This window comes from Phycodurus eques, chromosome 12, assembly GCF_024500275.1.
Source record: "Phycodurus eques isolate BA_2022a chromosome 12, UOR_Pequ_1.1, whole genome shotgun sequence".
NCBI classification, from domain to species: Eukaryota; Metazoa; Chordata; class Actinopteri; order Syngnathiformes; family Syngnathidae; genus Phycodurus; species Phycodurus eques.
In genome coordinates this window covers 15,246,632-15,264,968 of record NC_084536.1, presented here as the reverse complement: position 1 = coordinate 15,264,968, position 18,337 = coordinate 15,246,632, and the positions used below count along the sequence as shown (strand labels likewise).

The window sequence follows — 18,337 nt, the reverse complement described above, 5'->3', positions numbered from 1 at the left end:
TTCATTTAAACATCTAAAATCATATTTCCCTATTGAAATGAATGGAAATGCCATTAATCCGTTCCAGCCCCCACCACCGCCCCCCCCTCCAAAAAAAAACCTAAATATTTTGTAATGTGTTTTATTGTGAAAATTGTGTATTATAAAAATCTATGATATTGTACTTTATCAAAACATATACTAAGAACATAATTAAATAGAATGTGAAGAATTAAACAGTTTGCGCACCATGTTTGAGGGCTTTAATTCAATGGGTGGCTACTTTTGGTGCACCCACCTTGGCCATCAGGAGGGGCAGTATAATACATACATGTCATGCAGACACAAACAAAGAAGACACACCACTACTCTCAGTGTTTCAGTAAACTGAAGTAATTAATATGAGTTGTTTTCTGCATAGGACTAAGAATATATGCCTGTGAGTATTGATATGTTCTGTCTGTATGTTCAACTATCCGTTGCTTAATGGGTTATAACACTCCAACTATGGATGCCATTTGTTAGTCAGTCCATGGCGTTTTCCATCGTGTATTAGCTTCAAGCTAGCAGGAGAATTCCTAATGCAAAGATGCTTGGTTGTTTTAAATACACGTTATTGTCTTTGCTTTATGTTTAGTTTAACTTTAAACTCCAACTGGGAGGGGCACGGTGGCCGACTGGTTAGAGCGTCAGCCTCACAGTTCTGAGGACACGTGTTCAATCCCCGGTCCCGCCTGTGTGGAGTTTGCATTTTCTCCCCGTGCCTGCGTGGGTTTTCTCCGGGAACTCCGGTTTCCTCCCACATCCCAAAAACATGCATAAATTGGAGACTCTAAATTGCCGGCAGGTGTGAAAGTGAGTGTGAATGGTTGTTTGTTTCTATGTGCCCTGCGATTGGCTGGCAACCAGTTCAGGGTGTACCCCGCCTCCTGCCCGATGACAGCTGGGATGGGTTCCAGCACCCCCGCGACTCTAGTGAGGAGAAGCGGCTCAGAAAATGGATGGATGGATGGATGGGAGTGGCATTAAACAGCTTTATGCCTTTTTTTTTTTTTTTTTTAAATGTTCACTATCTGCCACACTGCTGTTAATTGCAGAGTTGAGTTTGTTGCTACCATACAGCATTTACAACTCCAATTTTTCTTTTTCAAATCGGCGGAACGACAACTCGTCTTTTGAAGAACTCTTAAGTCAGGTCCGTCGTATCTCAAGGCACCACTGTACGAGTACACTGCTCGAAGACGAAATTTGATTTTTAAGAGTGATACATGGGCCAGATCATTTCTAGATTTAAAAAAAAAAGTTTGATAATTGGTTCTAAATCCAAACAAATTATGTTTCATTGTATTGTACCTTGAAATCTCGAGAATAGAAGTGGTAAAACATGGCAGTAATCTTACTCACCAAACTTCTACGCCCAACAGATGAGCAGAAGGAAGAGCTGACCTCCAAGAAATGTAAATATTAGTTTTTAAGATTTTGTAAATTTTAAAGACTACATTTTTACCGTATTTGAGTTTAGTTTCACATGCCAGATTAACTATGAAATGTTATTTTTAGATGACCTCATGTTTTTGTGGCCAAAACCACACACACACACGTTGTACACACACAAATACACACTTACTGTATTGACAGATTTTCAATATCTTCTCCTTTTTCCTGACATCACGAGACATTTTCACTGTAAGCAGCTAAAACAGACGCACACACACACACACACACACACACACACACACACACACACACACACGCACGCACGCACATACACACGTACACAGAGAGCTCCAGAGCAGAGCACAGAGGCTCTGGAGCCAAAAAGCCAGGCGCTTAAAGCCTTGAGCTAAATGGGGGGAAGCTGCTTGGATGTAAACAGCAAAGAGCCGCTGACAACAAATCTCATCAAAATGATCAAACTGCACTGATCGAGAGTTCATGAACTAGATGGAACCATGGTGGTCATTTGGAACTATGCACGTTCATATATTGCAGTTTGTGATCTGTTAGGGACGTACAGTAAATATTATTTTATGCAACCCGTATGCCATATTAACAAGCCATATGTATACTTGCCTGTTTGTTGCACTCCCCTTTGAGCTCGGAGCTGCTCTACTACTTTAAAAAGCAGTTTAAAAACATGTTTTTTAGGCAAGCATTCCAGGCAACATTGCTTTGATTTGGGTTTTTTTCGTGTATTAGCTCCAGCAGCCCGCGACTCTAGTGAGGATAAGCGGTAATTAAAATGTATATATATATATATATATATATATATATATATATATATATATATATATATATATATATATATACAATCATCTCTTTGAAAAGTGCTACGTTGTGAACCCTTGCTAATCTGAGAATATTGGAGAAAATGGCTTTGTAATTGAATATAGATCCCACAAGATGGCAGCAAAGAAATTCAAACAGAGGATCATAAAGCATCAATACCATGCAACTAACACGTACACATTCATGAACCCATGTTAGATAATCGACTGTATCCAGTAGTTGAAATATTTAAAACAAATAAACGACCTTCACGAGGCAATGGGATTAGCGAGCATACTCGCCTAAATAGCCCGCTAGCACAAATTGAGGTGACATCACACATGGACGAGCACTCCACCAGTTAGTGACAAAGTAATAATTGTATTGCTTTGGCCTGATCAAAAAGACATTGAATAAGCAAGATTTTTAGTGAATTACGCTGCAAAGCTTCCCCCCAAAAATTTGTGAAAATACCAATTTACGAATGATGAACCGCGATTGTGCGGGGGTTCACTATAAATTACTTGTTGCGAGACAGAATTCTTGACTGGCCAGTGAAAACAAGCTAGCCATCCACACACACGAAGGAAATTAGTGAAAAACAATAAGTATGACTATTATGAGACAAGTTTATTAATACACAATAACTTTGAAAATGAATCAGAGCTCTGGCACGGTTTACCACATCTGCCTCATAGTTCTGAGGACCGGGGTTCAAATCCGGCCTCACCTGTGTGGAGTTTGTATGATCTCCCCGTGCCTGGGTGGCTTTTCTCCGGGTACACCGGTTACCTCCCACCAAAACCAAAACATGCATGGTAGCTTAATTGAAGACTCCAAATTGCCCGTAGGTATGAATGTGAGTGCGAATGGTTGTTTGTTTATATATGCCCTGCAATTGGCTGGTGACCAGTTCAGGGTGTACCCCGCCTCTCTCCCAAAGATAGCTGGGATGGGCTCCAACACGCCCCCGACCCTCGTGAGGAGAAGCTGTACGGAAAATGGATGGATGGAATCAGAGCTCTGTATTAAACATAAAATACATGCTACAAAATGAAAAACAGCACCACCTTGTGGGCAACTACTGTACAGTTCCCTATGTGACGCAAATGAAGGAATAACTTGCGTTGTAATTAAATATACTGGTAATACAAATGTAACAATAATAGGGCAGAAGTAACAAAAGCGGTGGGGGGGATTTCCGTGACTCGGTCCAACAATAAAGGGATTTTTAATTATACTGTAATTACATAGCACAAAATAAAAATTGTTGATTCTCCTCAAACTAATTAACTTTGCAACACTATTTTACTCCTTAACGCAAATGGGTGGTTCTGGCCTGTCATGCTAGTTTTGATTAAAGAGTCACCATTTCAACTCATTAGCTCTTTCAACGATGCCTGTCAATTCCAGTTTGGATACAAAGAAATGTGGAAATCCTTACTGTGGGTAGCAGTGGCTCCATGTGTACTCCCTGGTCCTGCGTGTCCATTGCTGCAGTGTCGTGTGGTGTCGTGGGTGGTGGTGGAGGATATGATGATGATGATGATGATGATGATGATGATGATGACGATGAGCCCAGCATGGGAGTAATCCAGTGAATGGAACATTAGCAAGTGAGAGAGAAAGACCAAGGCGGTCACGTGTTCATGTTGACTATTTATTTTTCCCTTCATTCATGGGCATCGGTGGTTTAAATAATCAGCCCGAAATGCTAGATTAGTTTTATTCAATTTCAGTTTATTAGGTTTAGACTCCCAGTATCTGTACAGTGGGACATCGGGTTTGTTAGAAAAGAAAATCTCATAATGGAAATACAAATCATTCGAGCCACTGAGAACTCGACAACATTTTCTCAAATAGAATGATTTTGGGCTGGGATCATATTGCTTGCACAAATGATGTACTGCCATCATCTTCAGTTTTATAGGTTGAATACAGGTTTGTATGTTCTAGGTTGCCTTGACCCAATGGTTAAGATCATCGCCTGCCACCGTGGGGGACCTAGGTTCAAGACCCCGACAGGACTATCCGCCAACATACCCCTGTGGTGTCCTTGAGCAAGACACTGATACCCTGAAATGCTCCCCGGGCGCTTCAGCTGCTCCCTGCTCCAGTGTGTTCCACTAACATGTGTATGTGTTCACTGTGATGGGTTAAATGCAGAGAAAAATGTCGTATGCATGTTCATGACAATAAAAGATTATCCTTCTTCTTCTTAAAGAAAAGAAAAAAACTGTTTAGTGTAATAGTGGTCTCAAGCCCACGCTCTGTCAAATCCATCACCGTTTCATATTAACGATGGTAAAAAGCATTAATTTATACTAACATGTAGGTGAAATTGCACCCAAGCTAAAGCACTACTTACTTCCTGAGTCTTCTATTTGTCTCTGAACTTCACTTTCTGGGATCTTTTTACAGCTTGGTTTCATGGGTGTGGCCATCTTGGACAGTGTAACATGTCCTGTGGCCTGCTGATGAAAGGAAAGTGCTTGGTGCAAGAATGAACTGTCCCCTATCTGTCAAAATTGGAACTGAAGCTTGATTTAGAGCAATATTCAATTGAAAGATATGCCTTTCCTCTATTCATTTCCGCACTTAACTTAAAAATGACAAAAACTTGATTTAGCCCACTCTCGTTCTCAGCATCTCATTTGTACCAAGGTCAATCAGAACCTTTCATTAAGTAAAATTCTAACATACCTCTCAAGTTTACAAGTGTGAAAGTCAGTTAACCACAAATGGTAGTTAACAGTAAGAGAAATTTAAGAACAAAGGTGTAACGAGGGCCCGAGCCCTGTGAGGCAGACTAGCAACAACCGTGCTGAGCCTCAGAAATCTATTTATCAAGGGGGGGGGGGAGTCTTAATCCTCAATTTGCTGCTAATGTATGAATCCAAATGAACGTGTACTGCATTTGCCTGACCCTGGACTGACCTGTTTTTGTGCTCCATGCTACCAAGGAACAGCAGCATCTGAGCATCTGTCGCCATCTGCTGGTTGATCTTGAGAACTTCTCTCCACGGACTCAACCTTCAAACACACACGCAGAGACACACAGGCCACTGAGAATCACTTTCACATCGAAAAAGCAACTAAATGCACACTGAAAGCAGTCGTACTCCATTCGAACACAGTTGTGAACATTTCAGCACTTAAAGCGTTCACTTACCTAAGATGTAGCAGTTTTGTACACTGCTAAAGAACAACAACAAAAAAGTGTTTACAAATTAAGATTCCAAAATACGTTACATAGTAAGTCATCAAATGTTACTTTTCGTGTGTGTTGATTAGAATCAAATAACAGTGTTGTGTTAGCTTGGATGATATGAAATTCATGTCAAAGTCACACGTCAAATCGGACAGACCGCATTCATTCATTCTCGGTGTCACTTCTCGACACCTGAAGCCAGGGCTTCTTAATTATTATTTTTTTTCACATCTGTAAAGAGCTTTGCCAAATTTCTGGAGCCACCACTTATCACAGGAAAAGAAAAAGATCACGTTGGGAGATCCTGGCCCCTCAAAGTTTTAAATTTCAAAAATTTAAAATAATCCATGTTTGAAATTGATGATGCATTCAGGGTGATTATGTTCAAACACCGTATAACAAAACATACATAAATTCATAACATTTTTTATTCTGCTTCTATGATATTAGAACAGACTGATATTTTCACAACAACAAAGAGTGCCTCTTTAAAAAAAAAAAAAAAAAAACATTACAGACATCGAAGTTGTTTTCAAGCATTTTCATGAATGTAGCAGTATAACATCAGCAACATTTGGTAGCCTACAGTTTGGGATAAAGTACAAAATATGCGTTTTGCTACACAAAAACATGTCATGTACACATCATCAATATGTATATGTACAGTTTATAGATAAATCAATATCACTTGAGGCTACTTGACAGAAGATTTGTTCATTTCAACACTACATAGTGTATTTGGAGGGTACATCAAATCACTATCACCAATTAATATATATAAATTATATTCCTATTTACATTGGCCCTGACTGTAAGAAGTGAATAATGGATAATGTACACTTTTTAGCTATTAACAGTGAAAGTGAACTGTCACAATTTCTATTGATAGAATGATGGACAGATGGATAGAAGGGTACTGTCGATAGTGGATTAAAAAAAGTCTACACACCCCTGTTCATATGCAAGGTTTTTGTGATATTTAAAAAAAAAAAAATAAAAAAAAAAGAAAAGACTAAGAAAAAAACAGTTAAGAACACCATTAATGTGACATATAACCTCTACGACTAAATTTGACAAAAAAAATAAATCTTTTTGAGCGGGGGAGTGGAAAAACAACAGATAATGCGGTGTGTGTTCACAATTAAGTAATTACATTTCAACTTGTCTTAAATGGCAGTCACCACACATCTGTCGCCATTTAAAGTGCCTCTGATTAATCCCAAATAAAGTTCAGATGTTCTAGTGGGCTTTTCCTGGCATTTTGTTGTCACGTGCAGTATTACAGCACAAGCCATATTCCGCAGAGAGGTTCTACAGCATCAGAGGGATTTTATTAGAACTGAGCCTTGAGACCTGATGAAAGGAATTCAGCACTTCCAAATAGCAGTCAGTGCTAGCACTAAAACCTTCAGGCTTCTGCTGGAAACCAAAATAAATCTCATAAAAAGCCTACTAGAACAACTGAACTTTATTTGGCTTTATTTGGCAGAGGCACTTAAAATGGTGGTTCCCATTTAACATGAGTTTGAAAGTGACATCCCCAGTTATAAAAGGGTGTGTACAATTGTGCAAACACGTTATCTCAATTATTTTTACGTCCGCGCTTGAAAAGATTGATTTTTTTAAATTACCATATAATTGTGGAAGGAGATTTGAAATGATTTAACTGTTTACATTTTGGTCACAAAACCTGGCATTTGAACAGGGGTGTGTAAACTTTTGATATCCGTTGCATGGCTGGATAGAGAGAGAAGGGTAAATTACTGTAGCTGGATGGGGCAAGGGTGGACGTATGGTAGGATAGAAGGACAAATCGGAGGACTGAAAGGTGGATGGATGGATAGAAGGCTAGCTAGCGAGCGAGCGAGCGAGCGAGAGAGAGAGAGAGAGAGAGAGAGAGAGAGAGAGAGAGAGAGAGAGAGAGAGAGAGAGAGAGAGAGAGAGAGAGAGAGAGAGAGAGAGAGAGAGAGAGAGAGATAGATAGATAGATAGATAGATAGATAGATAGATAGATAGATAGATAGATAGATAGATAGATAGATAGATAGATAGATAGATAGATAGATAGATAGATAGATAGATAGATCGATTTAGCTGGAAGGGTAGAAGCTGTAGTAGCCAATGTCCTTGGAGCAGGTCTTGTCCTCCCTCAGGAGGTCCGACGACTTTAGCGGGGACACAGCGTCCGCCACCGGGGTGGACGAGGGCGACATCCGCCTCCGTTTGATCGCCTCGAAGATGCCCGAGTCGCTGGAGTCGATGGACTTGATGGACGACGGCGTCTCTATCCAGCCGGTCTCGGAGGTCATGTCTTTGGCTTTGGCCGGTTCCTCCGAGCCGACGGGCGACCTCTGCGTGGGGACCGAGTCGCCCTCCTCGGCCAGGCAGTTGCTCCTCCCCCCGATGGAGTTGGAGGGCCAGCAGGGGAAGACGGAGCTGGCTTTGGCGCAGTACTGCGGAGGGGTGCGTCCCCCCCAGCCGGAAGGGTCCGCGTAGTAGCCGAGGGCCCGGTTGGAGCAGGGGAGCGCCTTGACTCCGGCCGCGGCGTACGACAGCAGGGTGGCGGCGTTACCGGCGAAGTCGGCGGCCTCGGCGAAGTCCAGTCGGTTGTTGGCAGGAGAGACGAACCAGCGCTGCGGGGGGCCGCCCACCGGGGGCTCGTCGCTCTGCAAGCTGTTGCCGAGGGGCACGCCGCGGTCCGCCGCCGCCACGCCGGGGTGGAAGCGAGATTTGGCGTAAGAGCTGACGAACTGCTCCTGGAGGAAGGGGCTGTGCACGGCGTAGCGGGGCCGGGGGGACTCGCCCGGCGACGGAGTGAGACGGTCGATGTCGCAGCCTGTGTACACGCTGGAAACAAACACGCGCGCACCAAAGTCACGACACGACAGCTGCGCCACGCAACGCAGTGAAAATCATGCGACGCAGGCAACTTCACACTTCATTAGTGCGGTACAATTACACGCGCACACACCAAAAAAAAAACGAATCAAATCATTTTCAAAGAATGTATTATTATTATGATTATCATTATGTTGATGACGTAATCCTTTTCACTGGTTTCTCAATCGATGTTTTTCAAATAAATTGTATTCATAGGATTTTTTTTTTATGAATGCAATTATTATTACTCATAGTAGTCGTACTATTTTGTATCATTTAAAAACAGCGTTATTATTCGTAGTATTATTTTATATTCATGTTTTAGTTCGCGGCATGGAATGTATTTATTCATAGAAAAAACTAAATATTTAGCTTCAAACATTTTTAGCACATGTGTCTAAAGAGGCATCGACACACAAACACAGTCTAAAAAAATAATTGGGATTGGTGAGTAAATTAAATACTTTATCCGTTATTTTTATAATGGTCATTACTGTTAGAGTATGTATTTATTTATGAGGTACACACATACATTTTATTTGATTGGATTACCAATAGTGCTAATATTGTTTAGCATGAAAACATTTCTAGCACCATATCTGAAGACTCACCCACGGGCCACTTGAATAGGAACACCTACACGACAATACACTCAGCTATTGTGATCGTCGAGTAAAATCAATAAGTCCAAAATGCACAGTATATTTTTAAGAAATGGCGTTATTAGCATTCAAATTTGGCTTTTAGGCCTGATCAAACACTCAAGGGCCATTTGTTGTGAAAAGGGGTACATTTTTATTGATCATAACAAAAATTAATTTGAGTCCCAACTACACGATCTAACCATTTAAGTCAAATTAATATCTTAGAAATAATAAGACAATCAGCATTTATAAAGATAATACTGGGTATTTTTGATTGTGGTTGTTGCTCTTGTATTGGATCCAATTGTGCATTCAATTCAGTGTAGAGAAATATTGTGCAGAAAGGGGGGGGGGGTGTATTTATTTTACTTTGTAATTTTTTTTTAAGTGAATATATTGTCAAGAACTGCATTGGCAGATTCACGTTTTGAAGTTATAACACTGAGGTCATTATTTAGGAAAACGCACAACTTTGCATCTCAATTAATCGTGATATGGAGGGGCAAGCATCTATGATGATGAGGATGATGATGAGGATGATGATGATGATGATGATGATGATTGCAACAAATGTCGAGCATTAAGTGGGGACATTTTGCCTTCATAAATGGAAGCTGATCGAGCTGCATCTACTGAGTAACACTGACATTAAGAACTGTATTTCTAATCATATTAGTTGCAAATCTTACGTGTCATAGTTGTCCCGAAATCCTTTTGCAAATGGGTTGTGGTCAATTTTCAGTTGAGTAATCTGTTGGGAGGGGATGAGGAAAGTGCACGCATGGCTTCATTGTCAAAGTGCATTCGATAGGAGAGTGCGATCGTTCTTGGAGGTGCTGGCGGCGATCTTTGCGGTCTTACGTCGGTGTTCTGGTAGGCCGTGACGGCGATGAACTGCGTTTCGGTGAAGGTGAACGTCTGCACTCTTCCCGGCTGGCTGCTGTCCTCCGTGCCGTCCTCGTTGACTTCCACCACGTGCAGCCTGGGCTGGTATTGGTGCAGAGACTGCAGGACCACCATCTAGATTGGAAAGCAAGACTTTGCACTCGTTTGGATTGACAAGATCCATTTAGGAAGACAATAAAAGGTGCATCTGAAATGATCGACGCGTACTGGAAAATCTAATCAAATGGGGAATCAGATAGAAAACATAATCAATGTTACCTGTCCCGTGTTGTTGGATGCGCCTTTATTGTTTGTGAGCTTTAATTTGCCAAAAGAGATCTCCTGACGCATCCAGTGCGCACCTGTGTTAGGCGAGTCAGGGTGCATGTAAACTCGATTTCCTATTGGGGGGGGGGGGAACAAATGTTAAGCGCAATCTTTATTTAGTATCACGGAGAGCCAATGCAAAAGCTGTATATCAAAAAAAAAAAAAAAAAATCATAATGCTCAGTTTTGAGCGACTGGTCAGAGAGGAACTAGTCAAGTGCTTTTGAATGAGGCTACTTATCGTGGAATATTTACATTGTCATTTCTTTTCATATTCGTTTTTTTTTTTTAAATAACAGACATTCCTATCACTCTTAAATGAGTTATTATGTTTGTTATTTAGCTTTCGTAAAGCTAAATCAGCATCGTTTAAAATTCTACCTCTGTATTAAAAGGAGCAGTGGAAGCAAACTGCTGCCAACATTTGGCTTCAAAGTCTGCATCTGTGCTTTGACCGCATTGTGAAATGTAATCCAAGCCATTTTAATCGGCGTTCTTTAGCTATTGCATGCAAATTTAGAACCATAACACTTGAAATCCTGTCTAAATTGATCAATGGAGGAAAAATGTTTGCAATTTGACAAACATCTTTGCAACTTTGGGTGTGTTCTTTGAATGTTTTGTTCAATTGAATAGATTTAAATTCGATGTTACACGTATATATTGCCCACGATGTTATTAGCTGTGTGTTCTACATGTGAACAACACATGATAATAAACAGTTTAAATTATACGAAATTCATACGAAAAATGCTTCACTTGTTTCATCAAACTTTTCATGTGCTTTTGTCTTTTTGACTGATGTTAAATAAATCATTGTTTTTATACGACAGGCGATGAGCAGAGTGCAGTTTATAAAATAAATGTTTTTGGGTTTTTTTTTTGTATTATTATTTGTAGTCAATAACTCGACAATTTATGTGGACGTTAAAAAGCCTGCAATAAAAATAGTGATGATACATGATATTGCACCTTACCTACGACATTGGTGTCTGCCTTTCCGCAGGGCACCCACTTGCCTCCTTGGAACCTCCAGTGATTTGGATCAGCCAGGATAACGTCCACAAAAATGTTGTAGTGCGCAATTGGGTCCAGGCCGGAAATGTTGAAGCTGAGAAACGGGAACATTCTCCTACGGCAGAAAGAAATGCAGGAGGTGAAGAAAACAATAAACAGCGGTCGGTATAATTGTTGAGAAAAGCGGGGTTTTTTTTTTTGGGAGGGGGGGGGGGGGGGGGGATCATCATATCTGAAATAAATTCAAATCAATTCCTCCTCACCGTCCCTGCTTAGTGATGATCATCTCCGTCTGGTGTCTGTGGAACTTGAGCCACAGGGCCCTGTTGCACAGGTACACCTGCGCCTTGCCCGGCACCTGCAGCCCGGCGGCCTGCGCCGAGGAGAACTGGTAGAAGGCGCCTCCCTGGTACGCGGCTCCGTACTGCTGCGCGTACGGGTAGCCGGCGGCCGGCGGCGGGGGCGGCGGCGGCGGCGGCGCCGGCGGCGGGTAGCCCTGGGCGGACGAGTTGCTCAGCAGGCCGTTGTAGGCTCCGTTGGCGAGCACCGGGTGGTGGTGGGCCACGTAGCGGCCGGGGCTGCCGATGGAGAAGGCGGCGTGCGCGGCGGCGGCGTGCGCGGCGGCGGCGTGCGCGGCGGCGTGCTGGCTCGGGTAAGGGAACATGGCTCCTGCAGAGGCGGACGGCGGAGGCTGCGTGGACGGAGAGAAGTTGTCTCCCGCTCTTGCTCCATGGAGGGTGTGACCGTGACGGGCGTCGGCGTCTCCGTGCGCACCACCGGGAGGGGAGAGTTTGCCCCCTTGCGCGTCCTTGGGGTCGGGGAAAGTGTCTGCCTCCGACTGATTCGTCATCTCTCTGGGGCTTTTTTTTTTTCACGGGTGAACTTCTTTCCGCGTTGTTTGAGATTAGGGACCCAAACTGCGCGTCCATTCCATCGCTGCAGTCCGAAAGTGGTCTGCTCGCGTGCACGCGCTTCCCGGACGGGTCACTACTCTGACGCCAGATCTGAACTTGCATCTATCTATCTATATATATATACATTTCTATATTTGACGGTATTTGAATACGCCTCCCAGAATGCAACGCAGTGGAGGAACAAAAAAAGGGATGATGACTTAAAGCAATTGGCATCAGCGTGCAAGCACGGAGGAGAGCTCCCTCTCCATCATTGCCTCTAATGAAACGAGCACACTGATTGGCTGAGGCTGCTTGAAATGTAATTAGGCATATCTTAAGAGCTGAGGCAAGTCGTGTGTGGACAGGGACTGTTGCAGGATCAGGAATAGTGGAGAAAAAAGAAAAAACATCCCCTGAAAATGAATTAGGAAAAAAAAAAAGCACAATGGTGGATCGGGAAAAATAGCATCGAAAATTAGTGGGTGTTTCCGCAAATTACAGGGGATAGGTGTCACAATTAATCGATTAATCAACAACGAATCCATAATCAAATTCATCCACAACTATTGAGATAATAGATTAATTGTTTACAGCCATGGTTTAATTCACAATTGTCCAAATTCTCTCCATCCTTCAGCCTCCCAACTGTAAATATTTTCTGTTTTCTGTAGTCCTTCGGGAAAGCAGACTGATTATGCTTGTTTAATTAAAATAAGACATTTGCAAACATTTGCTTTTACTTTAGAAAACAATGATCAACATTTTTAAGTAACTGAATCATAATCAATTTATGTAAAAAACAAGTTTGTATTACAGAAATAATTGTTATTTGCAGCAATAGTATGAATAACCCGCTGTAATCGACAAGTAGATGAACGTGAAGCTGCCTCAGAAGTGCATATCAAACTAGTAGGCCTTTGTGTTAATCAGTACTCAAAAAGTAGTTCTCAGTTTCAAAAACGTTGGAGAGTACATCACTCCCTCTCCTGTGATAATGCGGGGTTGTTGTTTATTTGGTTTTGCTTAATCAAGCAATACCAAATAAACAACAACGATTGGTTCATAACCAGTAATGGAAAAACATGATTTTGCAATAAACTTTGAGCCAATTTTATTTCCCCGATTACTCGGTTAATCGATGGAATAAGCAATAGAATAATCAATTCTAAAAATATTTAATCGTGAAAGACCTCGGGGATAGGTCTCCTAAAAAACTCTGGGAAAAATAAAACCGCAAATATGCTGGTGTCCACCGTATTTGGCTATCGAACATATGGCTGGAGGGGGCTATGCTCGCCTTGTATCAAGAATAGGTTATTTATGTCAGTATTTAGCTATTTTACCTGAGTTATTTACCTATTTATGCACCATGAGTGCCAAAGTAGGTCCGCGGAGGACATGCGGGGATTTATTATTCACATAAATGACAGACAGTCCATGACAGGCTAGTGCATTCGATGCCTTAAAATGTTTGTGATATAGCGTGAAATCACAACGTCCCACTGAAGATGTGTTTATGAGTCCCAGGGCTGCTTAATATTTCACGAGTGCTGAAGTTATGAGCCAGTGCACCGATATCGGGGACATGTCACACAAAGCCAAGGGAAACCTTTCATATTGGAAGGGTGGGTGGGCATGTTGACTTCTGCACATTTGAAAGAAAAGATAATCACTTTGAATTTGTATGAGTGGACACTCACTGGCCGTTTTATTAAGTACCCCTGCACAATCAAATGAGATCCGAGACATAAAATGTCTTATGCAAATCTTATCTTTTATATACATATACTGTATGCGTGTATTTGTTCTATTAGCATTTAGAGAATTACACATATTGGACAATTACACATATGCTCCCAACTTAATTTATTTGAGGTTAATCAAAAACACTGTAAACGGTGGCCGGTGTGTGCTGACCCACATTTAACATGAGTTTGAATGTGATTGCGTAATTCTGAACAGAGCCACATCCCCATTTATAAGAGGGTGTGTGCACTTGTGCAACCATGTCACAGTTGGTTATTTTGATTTCACCTCATTTTTTAAAATTGAGCTGGTTACAGGTTATCCTGGTCTTATTTTCATATAACACAAAAATTTGCCATTTGAACAGGGGTGTGTAGACTTTTTAAATTCACTGAAGCATCCCTTCACCTCCGTTGTCAATAGTTGTTTTATTGACCTTGTTGATTGTGTGAAGAGAAATAAATACTTAAGTTCAATATATACAACTGTTTTTTTTTCTTAATAGTGTGAATAATTTTGGAGATAGGTGCCCTTTTTTGGGCTTGCGGACCTGCCCCCTAAAATGCATGTGGACATGTCTGGGCCCCGACCATGAACAGTCAAAATCCACAGAAAACTGACATTCAATATAATTGCCATGAATTTTTCTTTTAAGAAAAAAAACAAACATGAATAAGTGGGGGGTTCTGCAAACAGGGGATATCTTGGGAAAAAAATTCCCTTCGAGGTGAACACGCGAATGCCGACCTATAAGTATGCGGGCTTCCTCTGTATTCAGACTTGCCCAAATGATGACAAACAGCACTGAAAATGAGGAACTGCAGACCAAACCATATGTAAACTATTGAAGATTGCTAAATCAATACCTCTCTGATAGTCTTCATCACAACTGAAGAGATTTCTTTCTTTTTTTTTTGGTTACACAGTGACTCTTTATTTTAGATATTTTAGATTGTGAGGTGTACCTAATGAAATGTCCAACTTGTATTTTTTTGGTGGAACCAGTGTGTATGGATCCAATTAAAATATTGTGTGTATGGATCCAATTAAAATATTAAAATTAAATCCACCACATCCCTCAAATTTATCCTGCTTGGTCAGTGTCTAAATAAATTATTTAGACACTGACCAAGCAGGATATGAAGGCAGCAATTTCACTGTCAAAGTTATCAGTGCATCATTGAAAAAGTGATCATCTGGATGATTCACATTTAAATTTCAAGATGGTGCCTAACCAGGTTGACACTTCACAACCTGGAGCTGAACATGCTCAAGACTGTAGAGATGATCGCGGACTTCAGGGAGCATCCTTCCCCACAGCTGGCCCTCACGCTGTCCAAATGCCCTGTGTCAACCATCAAGACCTTCAGGTTCCTGGGAATTACAGTCTCTCAGGACCTGAAGTGGGAGACCAACATCAACTCCATTCTTTTAAAAAAAAAAAAAAGAAACAAAAAAAACCATTCTGCGGCTTCTGAGGAAGCACTGCCTGCCACAGGAGCTGTTGAGGCAGTTCTACACAGCAGTCATCAAATCAGTCCTGTGCTCATCCATCACAGTCTGGTTTGGTGCTGCCACAAAAAAGGACAAACTCCGACTGCAACGGACAATCAAACCTGCTAAAAAAAAAAGATTGTCGGTACCCGCCTACCCAACTTGCACGCTGCCAGAACTAAGACAAGAGCATGCAAAATCCTCTTGGACCCTCCACATCCTGGTCACCACCTCTTCCAGCTTCTTCCCTCAGGTAGGCGCTATCGATCAATGCAAACTAAAACTAGCAGACATTCCAACAGCTTCCTCCCTCTTGCCATTAACTTCTTGAAACAGTTAACTTACAATTCCATTGTAACATGCTGCCAATTTTGTCATGAGATTGTTGATAGCTCTGTCGGGCCAATTATACAATATTCGGTCACTGTATTAGTCTCACCACTCTACACTATTTGCATATAGGTTGTTGACCAATACTGGCCACTCATGGGGTTGAGAAATATCTGCACCATTTGCACAATTGACACTGTTCCAGATTATCACACTGCTAGTCACTTTAAACTGCTTAAATTTCTGGAAGTCTCTGCGCTACTTGCACAATGGTCACTGTACCAGATTATCGCTCTATTAGTCATTTCAAATTGCTCTAAATTGGTAGAGGACTTTGCATCATTTGCACAATTGTCAAAAAAATAAAAATAAAAATTGTATCAGCATTACCGGTAACCTTTCATTGCTCAGTGACTCCCCGTACTGTGTTTTTATATCTCAAAATTATTCTCTGTCAATTGACTGTATGTTGTCAGACTAGACCGGCTCCAGCTACTGGAGACAAATTCCTTGTGTGTTTTTGACGGAAATATAGACGATTCTGATTTTGGAAAAAAAAAAAAGGAAAAAAGAGGAAAGGAAGTGAGATTCGTGTGAGATTAGTTAAAGTCACAGTGCAGAGGGAGCAGCTGCGGCCACGACTGCACAGTGAACACCTTGCTCTCAGTTTTAAGCTTATTACCAAGATAACACATGCTACTGGGCGTGGTGGGTTGGGTGTACTGGGGGTGGGGGTGTCTCAAACAGACTGCATTATTTCACTGGTTTGTTAGGGCGTTGGATTGCATGATATTGATGAAAGTGCACTTATAATGAATGAGTATGGGTATAACGGGCCATAGAAATGTTGGATGTGTGTGCTCCAGTGATGACAGGATTTTAATCCTAATGTGATTAAAGTGAACCCCTGTTAATTTTGGGGATACATTGAAGACCCACTCACAATAGGTGAAAAGAGTCTAGACATAGTTTGACCCCTCCATATGCTCTAAACACATTTAAAATTAAAACACTTTTGAAAGAATTCCTCAGAGCGTCTTCTTACTTTCTTTCTGTAGGGGACTATCATATAAAATCACTTTCAGAAAATGAAAACGAAAAGCTTTGTTGCTTGTCACTCCCACTTGAAGTTTACTGTAAAAGACAATTAAACATTCCATTACAACACACACATATTTCAATCCCAAAACAAATCATATAATTTCATCTGTATTAAAAAAATAAATAAACAAATTTAACTTTAAAAGTGAACTTTGCAGAGTTACGCCAAACTGGACTTGAGCGAGTTGTGCAAATAGAGCCCACAATGTTAAATTGTCTTTTGTTGAATATAATGCTGCTCCGTGTATGACAACGAAGCAGTTTGAAGGTTTATGATTGCTGTAAAACATCTATGCTACGTTAGGGTTTCACATTATGTAAGCATTGAGATACATAGCTGACATTCGTTAAACATAATTGTATGGTTTGGATGAACATTTTGGTGATAAAATTTAGAATGTTTACTTCGCTTTTCTTTTCTCTTTCCGTTTTAAAGCAAGCTTGAACTGGGTATGACAAATAGCTTGAAGCAAGCACACTTTGAGTGGGAGGAAAAAGTAGCACTCTATTATTACTTTTACTACTAAGGACATGTGTGCGAGTGTTTTTTTTTTGTTACAAAAGGGATGTACACACACTGGCAAAGAGACTTTCCACTCCACTGAGTTAACTAAAAAAAAAAAAAAAAAAAAAAACAGCACTTAATTGGTGTACAGTGCACTATAAGAACACGAAAAGAGTAGGAGTCTTGGTGTGTATACAGAAGTGTACATATCTTGTGTCTTTAATGAACGTGGTGCCACGCTAACAAGAGAGGTCGTTATACAGCAAGGCTGAAGTGTCCAGTCATCTATTGCTGTGAAACATGCAAGCACGGGCTTGTCCGGACCTGTGCGCAAGAGGCGCCTACTCTCGGATCGCTTAATTACAGGCTTATGGTTCCACGCCGGCCGAGTGAAAATGCTCCAGTTACGCACGAATCACTCTTCCGCACGGACATCTCAATGGGAGACCGTCATTACACTTCACTTAAAGGGTTTGAAAGAAAGAAGCAGATTTGATTGGCGGCGAATGTAGCCGGTAACGGTGCAGACAGCCCCTTTTCGAAGTACGTATGAAATGACAAACACCCGGTCTAACACGCCTCCTTGCAGTTACGCCAAGCGCACCGCTGGATATGCGCTAGTCGCGAAAATAGAGCCCTTCTTGTTTGTTGAATGTTTTTTTTTTCTTGTACTTTAAAAACATTCAAAAATGTAAACTTGTAAAGTATTCATAGATTGAATGTGTGGTCAGTGGTGTTCTGGCTCTTCTGGCGCAGTTGTTTCTGCCATACAAGGTTCAGTAGGACCAGACGATCCACCAGCATGTCTCCAGAGAGATCCTGAGGCGTTCGCTCCGTTCAGCGCGTGGGAGAAGCGAGAGTTGTGGTCGGACAACTCCTGGCTGTTTCACCATGACAACGCACCTGAGCATCTGACAGTTCCTAGCCGAGAAGAACATCGGACTTCTGGATCAACCGCCCTACTCACCTGACCTGATTCCGCGTGATTATTTGATGCGCTCCTTCAATGTAGCACCAGGTTGAGCCGCAACATGGACGGCAGCAATGACGTCTA

The 18,337-nt window shown here is 41.5% G+C and overlaps 1 protein-coding gene across 1 annotated transcript in view; it reads right to left on the bottom strand.

The window, feature by feature from the left end:
- The window catches only part of LOC133410618 (sodium-driven chloride bicarbonate exchanger-like), a 37,847-nt gene extending 25,752 nt beyond the window's left edge, over nt 1-12,095 (bottom strand). Inside the window, exons 1-10 of the mRNA XM_061692016.1 lie at nt 11,475-12,095; nt 11,172-11,326; nt 10,147-10,268; nt 9,844-10,002; nt 9,672-9,733; nt 7,891-8,305; nt 7,554-7,830; nt 5,442-5,445; nt 5,185-5,280; nt 3,692-3,782 (exon numbers count right to left, since the gene is read on the bottom strand). Coding sequence (XP_061548000.1) covers nt 3,692-3,782; nt 5,185-5,280; nt 5,442-5,445; nt 7,554-7,830; nt 7,891-8,305; nt 9,672-9,733; nt 9,844-10,002; nt 10,147-10,268; nt 11,172-11,326; nt 11,475-12,061 — 1,968 coding nt within the window. The 5' untranslated portion in view covers nt 12,062-12,095. The remainder of the gene's footprint in view (nt 1-3,691; nt 3,783-5,184; nt 5,281-5,441; nt 5,446-7,553; nt 7,831-7,890; nt 8,306-9,671; nt 9,734-9,843; nt 10,003-10,146; nt 10,269-11,171; nt 11,327-11,474) is intronic.
- Nucleotides 12,096-18,337: the final 6,242 nt, after the last annotated feature.